Source organism: Bradysia coprophila, unplaced genomic scaffold (assembly GCF_014529535.1).
Source record: "Bradysia coprophila strain Holo2 unplaced genomic scaffold, BU_Bcop_v1 contig_94, whole genome shotgun sequence".
In the NCBI taxonomy this organism is placed as follows: domain Eukaryota; kingdom Metazoa; phylum Arthropoda; class Insecta; order Diptera; family Sciaridae; genus Bradysia; species Bradysia coprophila.
Window position 1 is genome coordinate 7,407,887 of NW_023504022.1, and position 23,788 is coordinate 7,431,674.

General features: G+C 39.2%; 4 protein-coding genes across 5 annotated transcripts; 3 read left to right on the forward strand and 1 right to left on the reverse strand.

Annotated features, from left to right (window-relative positions):
- The first annotated feature begins 941 nt into the window (after positions 1-941).
- LOC119085194 (guanine nucleotide-binding protein-like 1) lies at positions 942-3,211 on the forward strand. 2 transcript variants are annotated; one of them, XM_037195505.1, is made up of 7 exons: positions 942-1,102; positions 1,157-1,500; positions 1,562-1,708; positions 1,766-1,976; positions 2,034-2,780; positions 2,844-2,960; positions 3,019-3,211. In XM_037195505.1, exons 1-7 carry the CDS (start codon positions 1,024-1,026, stop codon positions 3,096-3,098), a joined length of 1,725 nt encoding a protein of 574 aa, XP_037051400.1. In that variant the 5' UTR covers positions 942-1,023; the 3' UTR covers positions 3,099-3,211. The 2 variants fall into 2 exon arrangements, with proteins under 2 accessions (XP_037051400.1, XP_037051399.1); XM_037195504.1 differs by having other exon boundaries at positions 968-1,500.
- A 3,026-nt stretch (positions 3,212-6,237) lies between these two features.
- On the forward strand, positions 6,238-12,496 carry LOC119085196 (metaxin-1 homolog). Its single transcript, XM_037195508.1, has 5 exons — positions 6,238-6,455; positions 6,543-6,689; positions 6,757-7,017; positions 11,960-12,340; positions 12,404-12,496. Exons 1-5 carry the CDS (start codon positions 6,375-6,377, stop codon positions 12,479-12,481), a joined length of 948 nt encoding a protein of 315 aa, XP_037051403.1. The 5' UTR covers positions 6,238-6,374; the 3' UTR covers positions 12,482-12,496.
- Positions 12,497-12,511: 15 nt separating this feature from the next.
- Positions 12,512-18,376, reverse strand: LOC119085195 (vacuolar protein sorting-associated protein 45). Its single transcript, XM_037195506.1, has 6 exons — positions 18,166-18,376; positions 17,337-18,077; positions 17,123-17,263; positions 13,159-13,554; positions 12,970-13,094; positions 12,512-12,897 (listed from the first exon to the last, which is right to left on the reverse strand). Exons 1-6 carry the CDS (start codon positions 18,256-18,258, stop codon positions 12,675-12,677), a joined length of 1,719 nt encoding a protein of 572 aa, XP_037051401.1. The 5' UTR covers positions 18,259-18,376; the 3' UTR covers positions 12,512-12,674.
- A 3,219-nt stretch (positions 18,377-21,595) lies between these two features.
- Positions 21,596-22,888, forward strand: LOC119085197. The gene is made up of 3 exons (XM_037195509.1): positions 21,596-21,666; positions 21,740-22,327; positions 22,427-22,888. The coding sequence occupies exons 1-3, from the start codon at positions 21,612-21,614 to the stop codon at positions 22,789-22,791; spliced, it is 1,008 nt and encodes a 335-aa protein (XP_037051404.1). The 5' UTR covers positions 21,596-21,611; the 3' UTR covers positions 22,792-22,888.
- Positions 22,889-23,788: the final 900 nt, after the last annotated feature.

The following is a 23,788-nucleotide window of genomic DNA, read 5'->3' on the forward strand; positions in this document are numbered from 1 at the left end:
CCTGATCTAAATCCACCTTGTTCGACTGGTTGGTAGAAGTCGAACTTTTTCGTGTTCCTTTTTGTGATGATTTTCATGAATAGCTTGTACAGTGTTGATAAAAGACTTATGGGCCGGTAATTTTCTAGCTTTGTTATGTCCCCTTTTTTGTGCAGTAATGTGATCTCTGCATTTTCCCATGCTTCCGGGATTTTTTCCCATTGGAGGCACTGATTGAACAAAGCCGTTATTGCACTTAATAGGGAGTCTCCACCTAGTTTAATGGCTTCGATGGGAACACCATCTTCACCAGGTGACTTTTTGTTTTTCATTTCGTTGACTGCAGCCTTTACTTCTTCAACAAGTATGTCAGGCAGATCTTCTGATCCTACGTTCCTAACGACTGGTCTGTCTTCTTCTGTCGTAGAATTCGGGTTGGGACGTTTCGATGAAAACAAATCTTCATAATATTCTTTGGCGATATCTAATATCGTATTTCGGTCCGATTGAATCGTTCCTGTTTTGTCTCGTAATTTGAAGATTTCTTTCTTCACATTCATCAGTTTGGATCGTAAGACTTTCATGTTGCAATTCGCTTGAATCGTATTTTGAGCCAGTTGGACGTTGACTAGGGACCTGAATAATCTAGTTGCCCTAAATTTTTTGCGAATAAAATTTTTCGATTTATCTGTTCATTTGAGTTCATTTTCATCCAGTGTATTAGGTCCCTTATTTGACGTTTCGAAAATGAACCGCTCCTGCTTGATTAATTTTACTCTGCCGTGCTGGATTGTATATGTGCATCAATGACAGATCTATACATGACCGAGAGGTTATCTGGTTTATGTTTTCGGTTGTGTAACGCTGATTAAATGGTATAATAATGACACTAAAAATCTGACCGCTAAAATTTGAATTATTCCTACTCTGACATTAACACTATCGAACATATGTTCAACGGTGACGTCATAGTCATCATCAGTAAACGTCAGTTTAAATACTGTGTTGATGTTGTGAAATAAAATCAAAATATTATTTGCGGAAATGCCTCAGGGACGAAGGAAAGTTCCGTTCAGTGGAAAACAGAAAAAACAACAAATTGCTGCTAAGCGGCAAGCTAAAAGTAACTTCAATGCCCTTATTCAGAGACCGGACTTACGACCAAATTACCTTTCAGAGTTTTTCCCACTCGGCAATGCATCGTACAGCTACTCAGATAGTGAAACTGAGGGAGCAATTGGAGACGCTGGCGGAGAGGAAGTTAAAAAAATAAATTATCAAAGCTCCCGCAGTGGACGTGGTGCCAACGCAAATCGCTATGCACTACAATTTTATAAGGAGACCGACGAACGATTGCATCAAATGCGACAAGATGCTATGAAACCGTTGCAATTTGTGGACAAAGTCAGCTTAGAAGTCGGAACGGATGACTTTGCTGGATACAATTTTCCAAAGCGACCGGACTGGTCGTACGCCATGTCCAAGGAGCAGCTAGATCGGAATGAAAATAGTTATTTTACGGTGAGTGGATAACGGTCCAGCTGTTCGTAATGTTTACTTAATCGTTGGATTGACTTTGCAGAAGTACATTTCAATCGTCGAAAAGTGGCACAGAGACGAGAACAAAATCATGAGCTATTTCGAATTGAATTTGGAGACGTGGCGGCAACTGTGGCGAGTCTTGGAAATTTCGGATATTGTGCTGATTATTGTCGACATTCGATATCCGGTAGAAATCTCATTTTTCGGCTAACCGAATCCTCGTAATACTTTGGATCGTTTCCAGACTCTAATGTTTCCGCCGTCACTTTTCGAGTACGTGACAAAGGATCTCCATAAGAATATGATTCTTGTGATGAATAAGGTGGATTTAGTCGAGTCAACTGTGGTGCTAGCTTGGAAAAAGTATTTTGAAGAGGTCTATCCAGAAGTCACGGTGGTGCTGTTCACGTCATATCCTGGCTATTTATTGAGGAATACGTCTGGATTGAATGAAGGTGAGACAGCGTTGCATTAAGCATGCATTCAGAGCTAAACAAATGCTCTTTCTGCAGGACTAAAAATTCGCAGGCGTCGAGGTAAAATGAAAATGGCTCTGGAAGGCGCTCAACAAGTCTTTGAAGCATGCAAATCCATCACCAAAGACGAGGTCGATTTATCGTCTTGGGAGAATAAAATATCCGAAGAATTGAAATTGGTTCATGAATCTACAGCGGATGACGAAGCTGAAGGACCGGCCTACGAACACACACACGACGATGATACTTCGTTCAATTTCGAGGAGCATGTTCTGTATAAAAATGGTGTATTGACCGTAGGCTGTGTGGGATTTCCGAACGTTGGCAAATCATCGTTGATGAACGCTCTAATGGGTAGAAAAGTTGTCAGTGTTAGCAAGACACCAGGCCATACGAAACACTTTCAAACCATTTTCTTAACAAATACTGTTCGACTTTGCGATTGCCCTGGTCTAGTGTTTCCGACATCCACACCTCGGCCGTTCCAAGTGTTGATGGGCAGCTATCCAATTGCTCAGCTGAGAGTGCCGATGGCATCCGTGAAATACTTAGCCGAACGCGTCGATTTGCGGAAATTACTCAACCTTACACATCCGCAAGGTAACAATGAGACTGTCTGGAGTGCTGTTGACATTTGTGAAGCCTGGGCTATAAAGCGTGGATTTCTAACGGCAAAGGCGGCACGGCCCGATTCTAATCGAGCGGCGAATAGCATTCTGAGAATGGCATTGGAGGGACAGATCACCATGTTTACGCTGCCGCCAAAGTTTTGTGGAAAAGAAGGTAGGTGATTCTATCATTCGATTGATGATCGACAGGACCACTACATATATTACCTGATTGCAGATTATTGGTCACATCACGAAGAACTAGCGGCCATCGAAGAGGTCCAAGCTTTGGGAAAGTTAGACGAGTCGCTGGATAACACTGTCTCGGACATAGCTTACTCGGAGGAGGATAATGGTTTGTGTATTGTGTGTATGTAGCGCGGTTGTTTGGACTCATAGAGAACAATTTTTAGATTCGAACGAAGACGACAGTCCAGCAGATACGTCTTTACCGGCCATCGAGAATGCTTTTTCTTTGCTTAACACAGATTAATTCCGAGAAGTGATTGCCTGTTCAACCGTTGTACGTGAGCCGATTCGATTATTTAGTCTTAGAAACGTCTCACTGTTTTTCTGATAAAATAATTAAAAATTTTGAACGATGAACCAAGTGCCTGTGGTCTGACGGAATCTAAAAGACTGTGCGATGTTAAAAGATAAATTTATTTTTCTGCTGAGAAATCACATCTTTCATCGAACTGAGTTTAAGTGTACACGCTTAAAATATTCTTAATCGGCTTTCTACACAATGGACACGTTCGAAGCGTTGTCGAACACGCTGCTGAGCACGACATACACAGGCACATATGACGGCATGGCATCAGAACCACTCTTCTCTGTTCATCTCGGCAAATGACACAGACATTTTCGTCGGTTAAGTTCTCTTTTGTGTTCGGTGACGTAGTCGTCGTCGATGATCTGCCACCTGATGATCGCCTATTTGTTGGTTGATAGTTCAGTCTTGATCGGTTGTTATTGCGGCGTCGGAGTGTTGATAATATTGCACCAAGAGCGGTCAGCAGACGCGATTTTAAGTACATGGACAGTCCTATAATCAGCCGACCCATAAGTCGAATCGTTATGCGACGATACACGACCAGTAGACCGATGAAGATGCATCCGATTATTGCTTGTAGAGGAACATCGAGGAAATAGTTCACCGAAGCTGCGGTAATTTCCTTGGTATTGACCCACACGTCGGAAGCAACGCCCAAGCAAACTTGTAGAGCAATGTGTGACATTTGATACATGTAAGTGAGAATCGTTATCACTATCGTCGGTACTAGCGTCAAAACGAACCACATGCCATTGCCGACAAGAACGAATAAGTTTTTCATTGCATTCATCATCGCTGCGAATGAATGGAGACATTGCTGACCCACGTTGGCCGTATGAACATTTCCGGTTGTGAACAGTTCCGCAATCGTTGCAAATGTTGCGCTGATAAGTGAGTAAACAAATGTGCAGCTCGTGACTATTGAATCTTTACCGGCATCGAGTACGCCAGCTCCCACTTCGACGAAATCCTTGAGGAATATTATAAAGTCTTCGGAAAATATGGTTCCAGCTTCTCGTGCATTGCACCAGACGATTGACAGGACATTTAGAATCGATCCGAAGATCCAGGAAATCAGTTTTCCAATCGAATAACTCGTCCAAAATAAATAGTAAAATCCGTTATAAACCGTTGTAAACAGATGGATAATTAGCTGAATCATTTTGTCGTTGGTTGGAACGTCGATGGGACATTACTTTGTCTCAATATTAAGCTAATAATTTCAAAATATTGCCGAGAGGAATTGCGGTGACCGTTTACTTTTCTTCAATGTTTATTTTTATGCACTCACCCGGTGGGTCAGTCATCCAGTTGTTTGATATTTGTACTAGATTGGAGGTTCAGCGATGCCAGACATTTTGAATTAATTTTTTATAGTTCAAAACAACTCCCAACGTTATAGGTCTCTTCCAAGTGCAACATCGAAATGTCAATCGACATCCACAGACAACATAACCAAACAATTTGGTTGACAAAATGTATGGAAACGCGTTGAGGTTATGGCTCTGTGGATGACGTTCGACAGCAAACTGCACTTGGAAGAGATCTATCAAAGTCAATATGTGATTCAGGTAAATCATCCATTAATATCCAATGAAAGTATAAACCAGGTATGGTCTGTTCATACAAACCGGAGGACATGACGATTTCATAACTCACCAAACATGAGAGGTGAGTTTGTTTATATGAAATCGCTATGTCCTTCGCTCCATACAAAGTTTGACATTCGACCATACCTTGTGTTGACGTTCATTGATGTCCTCCACTCCATACAAAGTTTGACATTCGACCTTACATTGCGTTGACATTCATTGTTAATATCGAGAGTAATATCGAAGTTCTGAAAGAACAGGTTAAGACAACGACGAAGGCGGGTGACACCAAATTTTATAAACAGATAGTGTGAGAAATCAACTTGAAAAAAATATTTTTCTCGAAAATTCAGAATTTTGTTTTTGTTAAGTTCCATTTTACATATAAACTTCACAGCCGTTGACGCAATTGTGTGTCACCGCCCTCGTGATCAACTCAGCGTTGTCTTAACCTGTTCTTTCAGAACCTTGAGTATTATAGTCTAAGAACGGGATAGTTTCAATGAAAGTATAAACCAGGTATGGTCTGTTCATGGAGACCGGAGGACGTAGCGATTGGACCTCTCATGAGAGGTGAGTTTGATAAAATTTCCTAGACTACTCGGCTATATATCTAAATCATAAAAATCCTGAAATGTAAAAAAAAACTATTAAATTTTCTTGGTTCTACTAAGTTTTCCAGTTTAGACAGTGAATAGAGAAGACCGATTTGTTGTGATGTAGCTCCGATGTCCTTGGCTGACCTGGATATAAGGAGAACCGTGGACTCAGGCGGCACATTTCTGTTTAGTGATTTAGTCAGAGGATTTTTCTGACCCCATTTCGACTAGCTAAAATCTTCACTTCATTGACCCGAACCTCTCATCTATGATCAACGAACTGACACCTCAAAGTGTTGAGTTGAAAAAGTTATAAATTTCAATGGACAACCTACCGGCTTAGTCAATTTTCAGTGAGTTGTTGTCTTCGTGCGTCTTCCCACCAGCTAAAACGCATTATAAATCAGTCACCAGATTGTTTAACAGTCGTTTAACAGGCCCCTTATTTTGTACGGACCATCGGAACGCAACTATGAAAACTTAATTTATATGAGAATTTCTGACTACTGCATCGAGGAATTTAAATTCTGTTCTGGTGATTGGTTTGCACTTTGCAGTGCGTTGGCAAAACCTTTTCAGCCGATACAGCTGCCGATCTAACATCAGTACAGAGATCACAATTTACATGATTCCACCATTATTCAGTCTCAAGGCATCTTTCAACCGATTTTTCTCAAACTTATTGAGACGAAGAATTGACGCAATGTAGCCTAAAACGTCTTGGAAACAAATGTAACTTCTGACATTAGCTTAACATAGGAAGCTACTCCGTACTCCAGCCCTAGCAATATCACTGGATTATTCCCAAAAATCTTAGGTGCTTCGCTAACGTTTACTCTTCATAGATGGTACATACGTAAAATCTGATCATTATTTACAAAAGACGGTCAACACTGCACATCTTGTCAAAAAGAGAATAGAGAAAAAAATGTAACCTCAACTCTGATAAAATTAATTTAAAATTTTCAATCAGAAAGCAGCTGAATAAATCAAAGAAAAACCAAAAATTTATAAATAAAAGCATGGCTGAGGTCATGGAAATATTCGTGTACAAAGGCCTGTACAATCTTCCATCAATCGATTTTGAATGTTTACGAACTATTGTAAGAAGAAATTGCATTCAGAAAGTCAATCAAAATATCACCCTCCCCCTGTTATCACTCATGCAAATTGATTTTCGTTAATTGTAGAGTTTCATTCGTTTGATCAACGCTCCCGTTACGATACAATCCAATGGAAACCCATACAGATCACCAAATGGTTCGTTACCGTACTTAAAGTGTAATGATGAAAAAATTGCCGGTTTCACGAAAATCGTCAAGTACCTACAAGTTAAGGTAGGCGGTCAACACTTACCAAATGTTATTTGCATTATTAAAACGAAACTTTTCCTTCGACGAAAAGGGCTACGACACATCCTCGAAAAATGGATTGTCACCAGCATACACCAGTTACCTGTACGATAATCTCAATCCATATCTGCAATATTTTCTGTGGGGCGATCAGACGAACAGTGATAATACGAGAATGCTGTACGCCAAGCGAATGATATTCCCGTTGAGTTATTACTATCCTCAAAAGTATGCCAAAAAAGTGGACGATCTGATGATGAGTATGGAACAGTTTTCGTTGAACGATAAATTCGAGGATCACAGCATAATCGGTGTAAGTAAAGTGCGAAAATTTTTATTAGGGTCCCGGTTATGAGAATATTTTCTTGAATTTCGAGAGATTTGATTCTAGTTTAATGCTGGAAAAATTGAGCGTATCTCGGGTATGGAAATAATGTTTTCTTCTGGTTACCAAAAACGTAGTACTGACTTTCCGGTCCATTCATTTCCTGGTGGTTTTCTCGACGATGGTTTGATTTACCGGTAACAAAATTTTCAGCGAAAATATTTCCCGGTAATGAGGTTACCAGAACATCAGAGGCATTTTCCTGTGGCCTTTTTTATACTTATGTGCACCGAATGGTATTGGTCCCTATAGAAACCAAAAGTACCGTCAAAAAAATTTCTCGATGCTTCTGTGGTTAGTGGGAGATGGTCAAAAATCGAAAACATGCTCTTTTCTTATTAGGGTGTAGCGGTTTTGACAAAATGTCTTAGTTCTTCTAAGGCTCAGGCGGAAATCCACTCAGCTGGTCCATCTGATCATTTTATAAAAGAAAAAAAAAATCAAACTTTAATTTTGTGCTGCCGCCAGATCGATTTTTGAAAATTTCGTTTTCGGTCCATGTCACATATATCGATTTTTTACGGTGGGCTCAGTGTACATAAAAAGTTGGGTCCACATGGTAATCTAATCTCCAGACTTCACAGATTATTTCACAAAAACGATCAGGTCAAAAAAATATTTTTTGAGTTCGTGACTGATTGTCCAAGTTCCAAAGCTCAAAAGCTAAAAAGCTCACTTCTTTACTCCGGTATAAATTGCAGATTTTGCATGGAAAACTTACCGATAGTGTCGGTTTTTCACTAAAATATTATTCAAATCCGATCATAATCCAATGTTCTTTGCAAAATATAATTGAAACATTTGGTTTCACTCCAGTTGGTTTTGAAATTAGGTTAGTTTTGAGTTTAGTTAAGAAATGTCCACTGAATTATCGGCAAAGTCGATAAATTTTTCATACAAAATCTGCAATCTATACCCGAGTAAGTACACGTCATCTACAGTAAATTTATGAACCCGCCCCGTCACCTATATTTTTTCTGACAGATTGATATGCTATTAGGTTGAAAGACCTGTTTATTGATCTTTAAACAAATAAATAAATATTTTTTATCGATGTAGTACGTTGTTATAGGATGAGTGTACCAATCCTTGGACATGAATGAGTCGTCCGACACCTATTCATTCATAAACTTTTTTTATGAATGGGAGAACAATAGGTGTCGGACGACTCATTCTTGTCCGAGGATTGGTACACTCACTCAGATACTTTGTTTTGAATCATTTTTTAGAAAACTTTCAATTTTTGAAACTGAGTTTAGGGTACAAATGTCCAATTTGTATGGTAGAGCACTGAATTTTCTAAGAGAACTTTTTGAAGGCTTCTGACTCTTGGTAAACGAACGAGGTGCCTGATCCCATAAGGATTGGGCTTGACATTACCAAGGCCATCAACATAGAATCAAAAGTAGTTGAATTTTGCGGGACACTTTTTGGTTGGAAAACCTCACACCTACTCTATTCTGCCTCATCAGAAAAATATCGATGAGAGCCACACTTTCTAGAGCAGAATACATTTTTCAAAAAAATAGTTCAAAATTCAAAGAAATTTATTGTAATCAAAACAATTCAGTAAGCTTAACATAGAAACGCGAGTCAACCATCGAGATTCCACCTCTTGGCTTTCGTTTCGAAGGAAAAGATGACCAACAGCTTCATATGATCAATCGTAAAGAATAAAGAAACAAGGCCAAAAACACTAATAAATTCGATAAATCTGCGACACCAGAGTCGGCAGAACCCGCCTTCACGCGAATCAAAAACCAAGCGTTGTAGTCAACTGGAACACGGTCCTTCATCCTAGACCATTCTGCGTGCAGCCTTTTGTCAAACGTTTAAGAAATGAAAACAAGCCGTCAGCACAGTCGGAGCGTTTGCTGCGACTGAGCCCCGTACAAACCCGTACATCTATTGCGTACGTGACCCTAGTTCGTCCGTCGCCCTACTCTTACCGTAAGCCTACTGCGCCCGTAAACGTCGGTAAAGTAAAATTCTTATGAAATGTGTACGTCTTAAAAATTGCGCATAGCGCAGTTACGAAGCCCCGTACGACGTACCTTTCAAATGTAACACAAATTTCGAATTGACGTAAAATAAAGTAAGTATCATTTTCACCGATTTATATTGATTTTACAAAAATCCAAAATGGCGGCCGACGGCCATTTTGTTAGGAGGTGGAAAGTAGTACGGCTGCTTTACATTCGTTAGTACCTTTCAAACAAAAAAAAAAATTTGAAATTCGGTCAAAGTTTACTCGAGATATTAACAAAAAACACCACCTTCACTGTACGGCCGAGTAGCCACATATAAGCTCACTCCAAGAGACCTAGCTCACGCTCCGGTGAATCGAATTTCATAAACTTTTTTAGCCCCGTACGAAGTACTGGGGGCTTATAAGATTAATATGCCGTTTGTAACACGTCGAATTGGAAGCAGACAGTAAGGGCAAAGCTTTTGGTTATGTTCATAGATGACGAATCCGCAATAAAAAAAATGTCCGTCCGTCCGTCCGTCCGTCCGTGACCCCTCTAGCTTGAGCAAATCACAACCTTTTTTCAAAATTCTTTTTTTCCCCGATTGGTATCGACAAAAGTAAGGTCAAGTTCGAAATTGGGCATGGTAGGGTCGGCCCTTCCAGAGCTAGGGCCCTATAGGTGTTTTTCAGTCTTTCGACGATATCTACCGAAATACGCACGTAATAGCTGCTTGTGATATATCAAATGAAAGGTATTGACGAGTAGAACAAAGTTGCTGAACATTGTTTTTGTGTAGGATGCAACGCGAGCTTGTTGGGAGGGCTCAAAGGTCGTTACTCGGCCCTAAGTGTTTTTTCCACATAAATCGAGTAAATCTCATCCGATTTTGCCAGATTTAGTTTTTTATGGAAGGTAATTGAATACCGAAAAGAACGTGGCGAAAAAAGTTTCAAATTTGGGCCCTTGGACTAAGGCCGCTACTCGGCCCTAAGTGTTTTTTGCACATAAATCGAGTAAATCTCATCCGATTTTGCTAGATTTTGTTTTATTTGAGAGATAATTGAATACCGAATAGAATGATGGCAAAAAATGTTTCAAATTTGGGCCCTTGGACTAAGGCCGCTACTCGGCCGTAAGTGTTTTTTGCACATAAATCGAGTAAATCTCATCCGATTTTGCCAGATTTAGTTTTTTATGGAAGGTAATTGAATACCGAAAAGAACGTGGCGAAAAAAGTTTCAAATTTGGGCCCTTGGACTAAGGCCGCTACTCGGCCCTAAGTGTTTTTTGCACATAAATCGAGTAAATCTCATCCGATTTTGCTAGATTTTGTTTTATTTGAGAGATAATTGAATGCCGAATAGAATGATGGCAAAAAAGTTTCAAATTTGCGCCCTTGGACTAAGGCCGCTACTCGGCCCTAAGTGCTTTTTGCACATAAATCGAGTAAATCTCAACCGATTTTGCTAGATTTTGTTTCATTTGAGAGATAGTTGAATGCCGAATAGAATGATGGCAAAAAAAGTTTCAAATTTGGGCCCTTGGACTAAGGCCGCTACTCGGCCCTAAGTGTTTTTTGCACATAAATCGAGTAAATCTCATCCGATTTTGCTAGATTTAGTTTTTTATGGAAGGTAATTGAATACCGAAAAGAACGTGGCGAAAAATTTTTCAAATTTGGGCCCTTGGACTAAGGCCGCTACTCGGCCCTAAGTGTTTTTTGCACATAAATCGAGTAAATCTCATCCGATTTTGCTAGTTTTTGTTTCATTTGAGAGATAATTGAATGCCGAATAGAATGATGGCAAAAAAGTTTCAAATTTGCGCCCTTGGACTAAGGCCGCTACTCGGCCCTAAGTGCTTTTTGCACATAAATCGAGTAAATCTCAACCGATTTTGCTAGTTTTTGTTTTATTTGAGAGGTAATTGAATACCCAATGGAAAGTTGGGAAAAAAATTTGGGTTTCTAAAATAATGTCGTAAATTGTTGGTTTTATTTGAGAGGTACTTCGTACGGGCTTTCGTAATTGCGCTATGCGCAATTTTAAAAATGAACACTTTCAGTAATTTTGACCATGCCCAACTTGACTTGCATTTTAGTAACAGACGCATTAGAGGGTTGTAGACGTATTAGGGTTCCGGGCGTATTACGGCTACGAACGTATTATGGTTACGGACGAAATAGGATTACGGATCGTACGGGGCTAAGTCGCAGCAAACGCTCCGACTGTTCTGATGCCTTGTTTTCCCTGATTGGTACGGTCAATACCTATCTAATAAAGCAAAATCCATCTAAATACGTTCAAATTTGGCCAACCTACAAGCAAAAACGGCTTGCCGCCCTGTACCTAGTTCACACCAAGGGGTCTAACTCACGAGTCGGTCATCCAATTTTCATAAACTTTTTTTTCGTCGATCGGTATTGTAAATACCTTTCATTTGACGTATCACTTACAAGTGTAGTGCTTAAATGTCTGGAGATATCGTCGAAAAACAGTTAGGCACTTATTGGGCGCCAGCTCCGGAAGGGTCGACCCAAAATCGCCCATCTTCGAACTTAGCCTCACTATTTTTAATATCTCTCAGGAAAAAAAGATTTTGAAGAAAATTTTTGAAATCGGATTTGATTTACTCAAGATATCGACGTGACAGACGGACGGACAGACGGACGGACGGACGGACAAAATTTTTATTGCAGATTCGTTATCTATGAACATAGGCAAACACTTTGCCCTTACCGTCTGCTTCGAATTCCATCAATTACACACGGCATCGTAATCCTATAAGCCCCTTCGTACTTCGTACGGGGCTAAAAAGGAAAATTCAACCCGCCCTACTCAATTCAATGGTTATTCATGCAGCGATTACATAGACATATTTCTCTCATCCAATTTCAGATAATCGTACGAGCCAAAAAATGTCTGAACACATTGAACGAGAAAATCGGATCGAAACCGTACCTGTTTCAAATGTCCACGGAAATCGATGCCACCATCTATGCGTACATATCCATTCTGTATCACATTCCAATGGCAAACAATCCCATCAAAAGCCACATCCAAGAATGTCCGAATTTGTTGCAATTTTTGGATAAATTTGGCAAAAAATTCATGGCCACCGAACTGAAGCTGTACGAACAGGATCGACCCAATCTCAGCACAAACGATTTGACGAACAGTGACGCAGATCGGTTGTCGAAACATGGACCGAAAGTTCTGTCCGTCATTGTTGCACTGACTGTAATGACCGCTTTTGCTATTCGGAATGGAATATTCAGGGTAGGTTAACACACTATTGATTCTTCGTTCGATGGTTTCGTATTAATACGACTTCGCTTTCAGATTTCGTCAAGTGATGATGACTACGATGTGAGTGGATTCGAAAATGAGGATGATGACGAAACGTTCGACGAGAGTTAGTGAAAATGATCCATCTCAAAAATGGTTGGCTAAACTTTTGTTTGTATATTTCATAATAGTTGGTATGATACCGGTTGCGGTGTACAGTAGAAGAAGAGAACATTGACTTCAATAAAAAAACTGAATTTTTGCACAAAATTATCACAATAAAAAATAAATTAAATTTGCCTCCGTCGCATCCTCACAGTCCCGTTTAGATTCCTTCCGGATTGTGGAATTTCATCAGCGATCGCGAATGTTTTATTGGAACACCTTCTGTGGCTGCCAGCACTTCCCGGATAAACGAATCGGAATTGTGGATCGTTGTGCCACCCAAAATGCAATTATATCCGGCTACATTCAGTGAATGAACGGACAGAGCCTCTTCGTACGTAGCTCCGCCAATTATGAATACTATGACCTCTTGTGGTGGACGTCTGGGAAAAAGGCAATTGATTTACGGATGAAATAATTGGAGGAATGATTTCGGGCATAGCCTCGCTACTAACCTAAATGGCTCGGAACCAAAGCACGGATAAAGGGGATCAATGGTGCGTCCTTTGAATACATCGTCCAGTATCTCTTTCAACCAGCATGTGTGCTGTGTGAAGACGTTTTCGACTCCTTTTAATCCCTGAAATCGAAGTAGTTTAGATAAGACTCTCTCGGTACCGATTGATAGAAGATCTCTGCCATACCTTGATCAAACTTCTAGTCAATTTCACAGCATCCATGATTTTAACGTTGTTGAACAAATCGCCTTGGCGTGAATGTTGCCCGGCATATTCAAGCATTCTCGGTACAACGTGAACCGGACCACCACGTTTCTTCAACAAATTCAACAGACCAACCGAATCACAATTGGCATGCCGTTCATAGCGCAGCGAATACAACAGAATCAGGCGAAGGGCGTCGTGAATGGCAATATTTTCATCGGCCACCAATTTCTTAACTCTTTGAAGTTGAGCTGAATGATCGGCCCGGCAGGCAATTTCCTGTTCCAATTCGGATACTTCCAGCAATTGTTTTTTGCCCACTTGAACGGATAGCTCACCGATGACCACCACATGTTTGGTTATTGTTCCGGACATTTTCTGGAAGGAATTTTTATTTAAAAAAAAATGTTTTCGCCTGTTTTGGTGTGAATGAGTTAATGATGATAAATTAACTGCAGTGGCGAGGGAAGCCAATGATTAGCAACATCGACTCAACAGGGTGAGGTCTTGAATCCTTTTGTAATTTAAGGGAACTGTGTGACATGACTTGCGGTTTTAAAATTAACTTATTCCTATGAGTAATCTGTTGAGCCGAAACAGCATGACGCAGGAATTTTCCGATTTATTTTTCTGAATTTTCCGAATTTTACAAAATAACTCCGAAAAATTAGCACTGAAATAACGTAGACCGTATCTATATTGGCGCGATTGATTACTAAATTCGATCTACTGCCTAGTTCAAGGCGATTAATCAGCTCAATCGATTGAGGTAATTATGTATTGACCTAAATTTGCCCGTTCAGCCTTATCGATTGAAAAAAAAATCATTTTTTTAAGAATTTCGCAGACTGGCAAATCAACTCCTAAAACAATAATCATCTGCGCAACAAGGCATTACTTCCAGGCTTGCTCAGGGCCTATTTTTGGGAATTTAATTCTTAAAAATTCTTCTTTTTTTTGAAATTTTAAGAATTTTTATATGAATTTGTAAGAATTAAATTATTAAAAATAGGCCTTGTTTGCTCCAAGCTACCTCTTAACCGAGACCATCTATAAAATCCGAGACCAAGCCGATGATCACACATTTTAGACAAGAAAAATTCTTACTCACACTGTGAGTGTCTCCTCACGGACTCGTCACTCCTCACAAACTTTCGCAGTAACATTTTTCAACGTCTAAAACATTCCGAAAACAAATTTGAGATTTTTTCCGGAACTTTTTCATAATTTTTCGGAATTTTCCGAATTTTTCAGAATTTAAATTCCTAGAAATAAGCCCTGTCTAGGTGTAGAACGACTCTGAGCTTCATTTTCTTTAAATTGCAGAAAAAGAACTCAGTTCTTAGAACTTTTGGATTTTGAAGGATTTCTGAGATGTTTTGGGTTACCTTCTGGAGTTCAGGCGCGCCGACTTCTAGGTGGCGTTGGGTGCCGAAGCACCCAACACCAGAATTTGTGTAGCACCCAACGAAATAGCAGACTTTAGCCAGAACTGATATTCTCATATTGTCATAGCTTAGGCAATTCTATGTATTTCTCACTATCGGAGCTATTCATTCTTTCTTTGAAATGACTTATTCTACTCTATCAAAACCGACAAATCAAACCAAGAGTACAGACTACAACTAATTAGAATTTTTGTAGAAAGTAGAAAGCAACGATAAGAATTTGTCGACACAACCTTAACAATTTTAACTCCTAGAATATGCAGGTAGTATACTTATATGGGATATGGTTAAGTTAGTTAAGTTACAAATTTCGTACATATTGAAGCATTCAGTGAATTATGTTGGCTATGTTTTGCCAGTCAGTCTATTATTTTTGTTCATATTTTTATGACAATGTGAATTTGAAGATGTAGACTACGGGCCTAGTCAACAGCTTCCGGTGAGTGCTTCATAATATACGATATTTCCAACTAACTTGAGAATGTCCCATATGTTTATGTTTCCATTTCCATGCTGAGATTTTTGGTATATTCACTTATACTTTGTTCCATAAATTTTCTTAAAAGTATCTAAAGATGTCAGTGGAGAAGAAGAGCCATTATGCTCCCGATTCATGAAAAAAAGCCAAACTAAGCCAAGCATTTGAGTCACCATTCCTTATGTAATTTCAGTGAAAACTTTATTCACATTAAGAATGGTGACTCAAATGCCTGTTGCACGGCCGTGACATTACAAAAAATAGTTTTACTTTCATTAATCGGGAACATGATCCTTCATTATTGAGGTTTCCATTTAAGTTAAGTGAATCAATCCGAAAATCCCAGCATCGAAATGGCAAAATATACGAGTAGTGGACCCCACACCCAGCAAAGTTTCTAGTGGCCTAAAACTACGAAACAGACTTAAACATTTCTCATCATTAGGACTCTCAGCAATACAATGGGTTCTTTTTAGTTCGGAACATATTTGAGATTTTTTAGAGTTTTAACAAAGTGTTTCAAGTCTTTGATATTTAGGCACAAAATTTGAAAATCTCTTAGCGAATTCAAATTTCACGAAAAGGTATCTTAGACTGGGAAAAACTTAATTGAATAGAAACATCGATGATATTGAAAACTCTAAAAAATCTAAGATTGTGATTTTTAAAGAATAACTTAAAATAATTTTAGATCATTTCTGGAAAAGATAAAACAATTTCATCCTTTGTGATCTTGTGTTAGCTCGAGATTGTAAAAAATCTTGGTTGTGCTAACTTCAGCCACATAGACAATCAGACCTAGACGATGGCACGCGAAAACTCAGCCAGCCCCATTTTTCTCTTCATTATCTTTTCCATAATAGCTTAAGGAAAACAAACAAAAAATCGAGTGATGGTGTTCAATTTAAGAATTAGGGAAAGTATACTCAGACTCTCAGATTTTCGAATTTTAATAGTTCGCTGGTTGGTGCATTTAATGCTCGTAGTTCATATCGTGACGAGCTAGTAAATGGAAAAGTGATCATTTGCTATATGTTAGCAAAATCGTTTCAAGAGCTGTAGAAGAAAATCTAAGATTTTGTTAATCTTTATCTAAGATTTTGTCATCCTATCAATTCGTCCTACAAAGTTCGGATGTAAAACCCCTAGCTCAAATAAGGGTCAATAAGGGCCCTAGCTCAATAGGTCTGGTGACGTCTTAATGTCATCATTGTATGAAATTTAAATTTTTGTCACCGTACTCCGAGAACTTTTCCTAAATTTCCATTGTAAAAAATTCGCCTGCGGCGCTAAAGTATTCAATTTTATATCACTCATTTATCGGATTTTAATATTCAGAATACTCAGAGCTATTATTGATGCGACGCTATGCCATAACAGGAACATCTGTGTTTGTTGAAATTTTAACTGACCATCGTTCTACGCTTTCTAAGAGTCTTTGCAATGAAAATTTATCTTGGAGCATTAGCACCCAACACCCAAAACAAAAGTCGGCGCGCCTGCTGGAGTTTTGGTATTATTGACATTGTAGCATGTTGGTTCTCAAAATTCTAGCACTCCACATGGCCTCCCATCTACCCTGTTCTAGAATTCAAGGAACTCGAAAGATTACTGAGGTTTTCTCGGGTTCTTCTTCTAAACTTTTTGGATTATTGAGTTGGTTGGCCGAAAATTCCGCAGCCCCACCATAATTCACCATCTTCCCACTTGTGGAAATCAAGAAATTTGGAAGATTTGTGAGGTTCTTTGGGATTCCCTTCTGATAGTTTTAGGTTAATAGGTGCGTTGGTTCCCAAAATTCCACCCTGATTTCCAATCTATCATCTTCCCAGTTGTAGAATTCGGAGCGATTTAAAGGATTTGCTGGCTTTCTTGGTCACTTTGTACGGTTTTTCGTAATACCGCAAATTTCCAAATGTATACTTGTACGTGTCGCCGTTGGCTTACGCGGGAAATATGGTCAACTACGCTATAGGATCACGGACGAACTAGGGATACGAACTCACTAAAAATCACTTACTTTGAACTGTGGATACGTTTCAACGAAGTTCCTCATGTCTGCGATACTTTCCACCTTCTTCTGACTTTTGGCTCGAATCTGGAACTCATCCATCAAACTCTTGATTGTCTGCCCAATTTCACCGAAATTGGAGTAAATATTCTGAACACAAAGAAAATTGATTGAATCCATCGAATGATCGAATGTCCAATGTACGGACTATGAGACGGCTTACATTTGAATAAAATTCGTCCTGTTCCAACGACAGAACCACTTCCTTCAAGTCTTTCGGTGCACCTTCCACTTTCGACAAATCGACGCGATTATTGTTGATCGTCAACAGTTCGTGGACCATTGCCTGATACGTCCACTGATTCAACAATGGAGTGACCGGATCATCTTTCCGATCCAAAATCAATAATAACGGCGGTGGAGCACCATTGTCCTGCGTACGAAAATCGAACAGCGACGATTCTTTGGATATTTTCTCGTGGATTTGTTTGGCTAATTGTATGGCAGGTTCGCTACCATTCCGATAGCGAATAGCTGGTTTCAGTTTCAGCGATAACAGTAACGCAGTAACGCCTTGCACACTGCGCGATAAACAGTCCTGGTCCCATTTCATACCATGCAAACAATTCGGAATGTTCAGCGAAAATAGGTTCGGATTGACGCAGAGATAGTCGGCGTAGATTTCCTTTAATTCGCGCACCGATTCGGTTTGATCGCTTTCGGCTAGCAGTTTAACATCCGTACGTGGCAATATGTTGCTGAAGTAAATGTAATAAGAACCGTACCGTGGACTTCGCAGTTCGTTGCAGAGATGAGCGATGTTGTTTTTGGTCGGTCGAATGAACACAATTGCCTTCAGATGCTTCAATCGTTCATTGGAATGGGCTGTGTCTAATCGCTCGAACAGATACACTTCCTTTTGCATCATGTCCGATTGGCTGAAGGCCATTGATATTATGCTGGTCTGAAATTGAATGTGATTCATCAGTTCGGGACACTGGGTACACTGCAATCGGTTGCACCATATGTAAAGTAACTTTTTATCAACTCACTGTTTCCTTGTCCATGAGCATAATTTTCATGCCCGGACCTGATTCGTTTGTCATTTTGTTTACGTAAAGTTTGATGGCAGTTATCACGTCCATTGTGCCGAATTTATCCCTTGAAATGTTCTCAAAATGTTCAACCAATTGTGGTCTTAAATGTAATTTTAAAGATTACTAACAAGACGCAAAACAACACACCTCTACTGTCATGTAATTTTAAATTAATTAAATTTTGACATCGCATCACTAACTCCTCATACTCCGCATTGACAGTTTTACTTATCGTTTGACTTTATTTGGTGGAAAAAATTTGAAAAGTTTTATCACTTTGCGAGCCAGGTCCTATTATTTGTGAGATTTAACTAAATTTTGCGAAACTTGAGAACTTTAATGAAGGTTGGGGAATATTTTACGAAACCTGGAATTCATAGATCTGGAATTAGACATAAAATAGCTGCCACTCGACCTCAACTCGGCTATAGTAACACTAAAAGTAAAATAGTACTGTGAATAAGATATGCTAATTGTAGCATTTAGAGTTTGTGAAACCCAAGGTAAATATAGTGAGGAGGTAGTGCCATATATAACCGAATCAGATGTGCGGTGGAACGAAAGTTCGATACAAAAACGCCATCTCCTCCAAGGTTCTGAAAGAACAGGTTAAGACAACTCTGAGTTGATCACGAAGGCGGTGACACACAAATTTTGACAATTAGATGCTTTTTATTGAACAGACTCATTACAGATCGTTTGAAATGTCAACTTGATAAAAACTTCTTCTTTTTTCTTCAAATTAACATTTCAAACAATCTGTAATGAGTCTGTTCAATAAAAAGCATCTAATTGTCAAAATTTGTGTGTCACCGCCTTCGTGATCAACTCAGAGTTGTCTTAACCTGTTCTTTCAGAACCTTGGTTAAGACATCCACGACAGGAGTATCTTTGATGATATGCTTTTCACTAGTTTGCGGAGCCACCTCTTCATCAGGAGTATCTTTGATGATATGCTTTTCACAGGCAGGTGACACCGAAATCAATAAACGCACTCAGTTCACACATAATGAAATCAACTTGAAGAAAATGTTTTTTATCGAAGGCATCGAACTTATGTGCTACAACGCGCGTCTGAAAGGCATTACCTGTCTGAAAGGCATTACCTCCTCACAATATTTACCTTGGTGAAACCGTTGTGCAACCGTTGCACGAACGTAGTGGCTGCGATGTTTCAAACAGAACCATTTTCATGAATAAAGTTGCAGAATTCCAATTTCACTTTCATGTCAAACTCCTCATCCAACAGAGTTCTTAAGCCAGCTGAAATACCTCCGAACTTAAATACCTAAAATCGGAGCGGGCAATTTACAAAGATGTTGTGTACGAACTGAGCTTGGCTTTGTCGTATAAAAAAGTGAATTTCTCAAAGTCTCGGAGTAGAGATGATGTAAATGCACAGAATCTGATTTAATTTTTTGCCAAATATGATTACAAATGTTGGTAAAATAGTGTACAGAATTCATTTTCTCTATTTTAATGGACTAATTTTTCCTATTTTTTAGTGAATTACACGGAATCCGTTATTTAAATATAGTTCAGAGCGCTCATCCCTTGGCAAAATTCTAGCCTACATTGCGCAAAAATATTCGTTTTTTAATGATTTCTCTGAACGAAAATCTTTTTTTGAAAAAGTAAAACCATTGAAGCATGCAACGATGTGTTACTTTTAAAGGAAAAATTTGTTTGTAACTTTACCTACTTGGAGAAACCCAAGTAAAACATTTTGCATGCTTTAATGGTTTTACTTTTTCAAAAATAAATTTCGTTCTGAGAAATCATCAAAAAAAAGAATATTTTTGCGCACAAATGTAGGCTAGAATTTTGCCAAGGGGTGAGCGCTCTAAATATCCTAAATTCTTATCAAAGCACATGTAGAGGCTTCTATACTAAACAAAAATTTCCCTATTATATTTATCCAGAACCATGGAAACTGGCCTGATTCAGGAGAAACAGGAGAAAGGCTTAAGAGGAATCTACACATGGCTAAATTATTGCCTACATTTCCGGGCAAAATTATTATTATTTTGATGATAATTTTGGATTCGTATTCTTTTTGGAAAAAGTACGACCATCGTTTAGTGTTAAAATGTGTTAGCTTTCAGGAAAATTTTAAATGCTTGTGTCGATGTAACCTAACTCCGATAAAACTCAAAATATGTGTCAATTTTCGTGAAATATTGAGTTTTCTCAGACTGAGGTTACATCACCACAAATATTTAAATTTTTACTGAAAGCTAACACATTTTAACACCAAACGATGGTCGTACTTTTTCCAAAAAGAATACGAATCCAAAATTATCATCAAAATAATAATAATTTTGCCCCGAAAAGTAGGCAACAATTTAGCCATGTGTAGATTCGTCTTAACTATAAACTTAACTAAAAAAAACTGTCTAACAACTTACTCAACAAACCAATCACAGTATATAAAAAATCTCGTCCAACCGTTCGAATTCATTTTCCCTAAACGTTCCCATAACAAGTCTTAGACCTTGCTTCACCAGTTGTTTCAGAGATCAAATTGCTTACAATATCCACGAACCGAATAGCTTCCTCACACCAAAGACCGAGCGTCTCTTCCTCACACAAAGGATCGAGCGCTCTACCGCGAACGGTAAAATGATATAACCTTGATCGGAAAGTTCTTTATAACGGTTTAGTTTTATTCGTTTTTTTGCCAATGAACCAGCCTTTTTTCAACTAAGACGCTGAGGCGCTAAGGTGTCCGAACATGTTGCATCCCAGACCAACAATTGACCATTACACCATGGTATCAATGTGACTTCGTCCACTATTCTCTATTGGCATCATTGTATGAAGAATATCTATTTTGAGTAAATTCAGGTCAGGTTCAGGACAGTATCAGGTCAAACCTGAAGCGCGAAAATCAAGTTCAGGTCAGGATCAGGTCGAACCTGAACCTGACCTGACAAATTCCGAGCATTCCGACAAACCTGACCTGTTCCGAGCATTAACTGCACCATGTAAAACTGCTTTTATTCAATTCGTATATTGTATGATACATTTTGCAAGCAATTTAGGACCAATATAGGTACCTCAAAACTATTTAAATCATAGATGGACTGAAGTGTCGAGTTCCGAGATGGTGGATACGGGTAATCTAATAACTTGATAAAAGACGAAAACGAGTAGACAATTCCAAATTTATCGATTGTGCGTCGTTATCGATTTTGTGTTACATTACAATCAATTAGCAGTCATCTAATCCAGCGGAAACTGAATCTTTTAAATTTTTGCTCTATTCAAATTTATTATCTACTTTCTGTGCGATTTCAAGTATTAAGATTACAGATTACGGCCATCGAGTAGCATAAAAACGAATGACCGACGTTGTAAAGACGCTATTTTGCTGTATTAATTACTGAACTGTTAACAAAATGATGAGAGCTACTGTGTTCTGCTTATTTTTAATTTATTTCTCTATCACCACCGTTCGTGGTAACGTAACATGTACATATGTGATCGTCTTTATGTTCGTTATTTCTAACAATTTACACAATGTTCATTCAAGGAGCTGAAAGAAACAGTCGCTGTGACACCGGTTGGATCCCACTCGAAGACGAGAAATGTGTTAGATTATTTGAAACATTTGCAACTCGTGAACAGGCAGAAGATGTTTGTCAGACGCATGGCGGTACACTGGTCGCGGTTATGTCGGAAGAACATCAACGGGTTCTGACCGAATTAGTTCTTAATTCATCCAATGCCATCAATGTTTGGATAGGGGCGCAACGACGGTCAGGCAATAGCTCGGAATTTGTTTGGAATGATGGTTCCACTGTTCGACGATACACGTCATGGGCTACCGGACATCCTACCAATAGTATTGGGCGAAATTGTGTGCAGATGCGATCGGAATTGTCGAGGACACAACGCTCTGACATGGAATGGGTGGATATCGCTTGTGTTATTGCGAATTGGTTTATTTGCCAAAAGTTGCAAATGTGGTCACCTGAGAATGTGCAGCAAGCCCTTTTGAACTTAAGAAGGGAACTACGAGACTCCGATTACAGCGTCTCAAACGAGATTACCGATATGAAGCGACAGTTAGAAGTGGCGCAAACAGAACTTACACATTTGCAAGCGAATCCAGGTGAGTGTCACACACAAATTCTACATTGTTTGCACTTTGTCTGTCATTTGCTAGAGATACAGGATAAGACATGACCACAAAGCATCTCATACTTTATAGTTCCAATTGGATTTATCTATGTACAATTGTCGAATGAACCGCTCCCATCAACATTATGGCCAACCGTTCAGTGGACTCAAGTTACATCACAATATGCTGGACTCTTTTTCCGTGCTGAAGGAGGAAGTTCTGCAGCATTTGGACAAATACAAACCGAGGGCAGTCCAAGATTGACGAGCGTTCGCGGCCGAATTGCATTAAGCGCTGCTACATCGTCAATTACGGTTGCACCTGGTGTTGCTACTCCAAATCTTTCCGTCGGCGCCACCGGTGCCACCAACCACTGGGGAATGTCTTTTACAGTGTCGTCCGCTGAAGTTAGACCTCGGAATTCAGCTATCCGGATATGGAGGAGGAGCGGATAAACAGAAGGTGATATCGTGAACCTTCAGTTCGTATGTGATTATTTGAATATCATAAAGCTTTTAGTGTGTTAATAAACGTTTGCAGAACAAGGTGTGATATGTTCTACATTCATTTTGTCTAAAGCGAATTTTAGTCCTTTTCATAAACTGTTCAGATTTCTCAGAGCTGGTCAAGCTGCTAAAAATAAGTTTATATTTCATTATATGAAGGTGCGTGAAACCCTGAAACGTGTGTCGATTAGAATCTAAAACCCTGTGAATTTTGTGATGACAGATGATTCCTCTGGCACTTCCTAACTTTCATCGGATTTTTTGATGGATTTGGGTTATATTCGACATGAGTGAGGTCTTCCAAGGTTGGTTCCTAAATTTTGGGATGATAGATGATTCCTCTGGCACATCCTACCTTCCACCGGTTTTGCGTCGATGGATTTTGGTTATTTTCGACATGAGTGAGGTGTTCCAATGTTGGTTCCTAAATTTTGGGATGACAGATGATTCCTCTGGCACTTCCTAACTTCCATGGGATTTTTCGATGGATTTTGGTTATTTTCGACATGAGTGAGGTGTTCCAATGTTGGTTCCTAAATTTTGGGATGACAGATGATTCCTCTGGCACTTCCTAACTTCCATGGGATTTTTCGATGGATTTGGGTTATATTCGACATGAGTGAGGTGTTCCAATGTTGGTTCCTAAATTTTGTGATGACAGATGATTCCTCTGGCACTTCCTAACTTCCATCGGATTTTTTGATGGATTGGGGTTATTTTCGACATGAGTGAGGTGTTCCAAGATTGGTTCCTAAATTTTGGGATGACAGATGATTCATCTGGCACATCCTAACTTCCATCGGATTTTTCGATGGATTTTGGTTATTTTCGACATGAGTGGGGTGTTCCAATGTTGGTTCCTAAATTTTGGGATGACAGATGATTCCTCTGGCACTTCCTAACTTCCATGGGATTTTTCGATGGATTTTCGTTATTTTCGACATGA

Coding starts and splice junctions, on each gene's coding strand:
- LOC119085196 (XM_037195508.1), top strand. CDS start 6,375: ATGGCTGAGGTCATGGAAATATTCGTGTACAAAGGCCTGTACAATCTT. Junction 6,456..6,542: donor TTGAATGTTTACGAACTATT/GTAAGAAGAAAT, acceptor CGTTAATTGTAG/AGTTTCATTCGTTTGATCAA. Junction 12,341..12,403: donor TTCGGAATGGAATATTCAGG/GTAGGTTAACAC, acceptor CTTCGCTTTCAG/ATTTCGTCAAGTGATGATGA.
- LOC119085197 (XM_037195509.1), top strand. CDS start 21,612: ATGATGAGAGCTACTGTGTTCTGCTTATTTTTAATTTATTTCTCTATC. Junction 21,667..21,739: donor TTATTTCTCTATCACCACCG/TTCGTGGTAACG, acceptor ACACAATGTTCA/TTCAAGGAGCTGAAAGAAAC. Junction 22,328..22,426: donor ACATTTGCAAGCGAATCCAG/GTGAGTGTCACA, acceptor CATACTTTATAG/TTCCAATTGGATTTATCTAT.
- LOC119085195 (XM_037195506.1), bottom strand. CDS start 18,258: ATGGACGTGATAACTGCCATCAAACTTTACGTAAACAAAATGACAAAC. Junction 13,555..17,122: donor AAACGTATCCACAGTTCAAA/GTAAGTGATTTT, acceptor AATTCCTTCCAG/AAAATGTCCGGAACAATAAC. Junction 13,095..13,158: donor TGACTAGAAGTTTGATCAAG/GTATGGCAGAGA, acceptor CTTCGATTTCAG/GGATTAAAAGGAGTCGAAAA.
- LOC119085194 (XM_037195504.1), top strand. CDS start 1,024: ATGCCTCAGGGACGAAGGAAAGTTCCGTTCAGTGGAAAACAGAAAAAA. Junction 1,501..1,561: donor ATGAAAATAGTTATTTTACG/GTGAGTGGATAA, acceptor TTGACTTTGCAG/AAGTACATTTCAATCGTCGA. Junction 1,709..1,765: donor TTGTCGACATTCGATATCCG/GTAGAAATCTCA, acceptor GATCGTTTCCAG/ACTCTAATGTTTCCGCCGTC.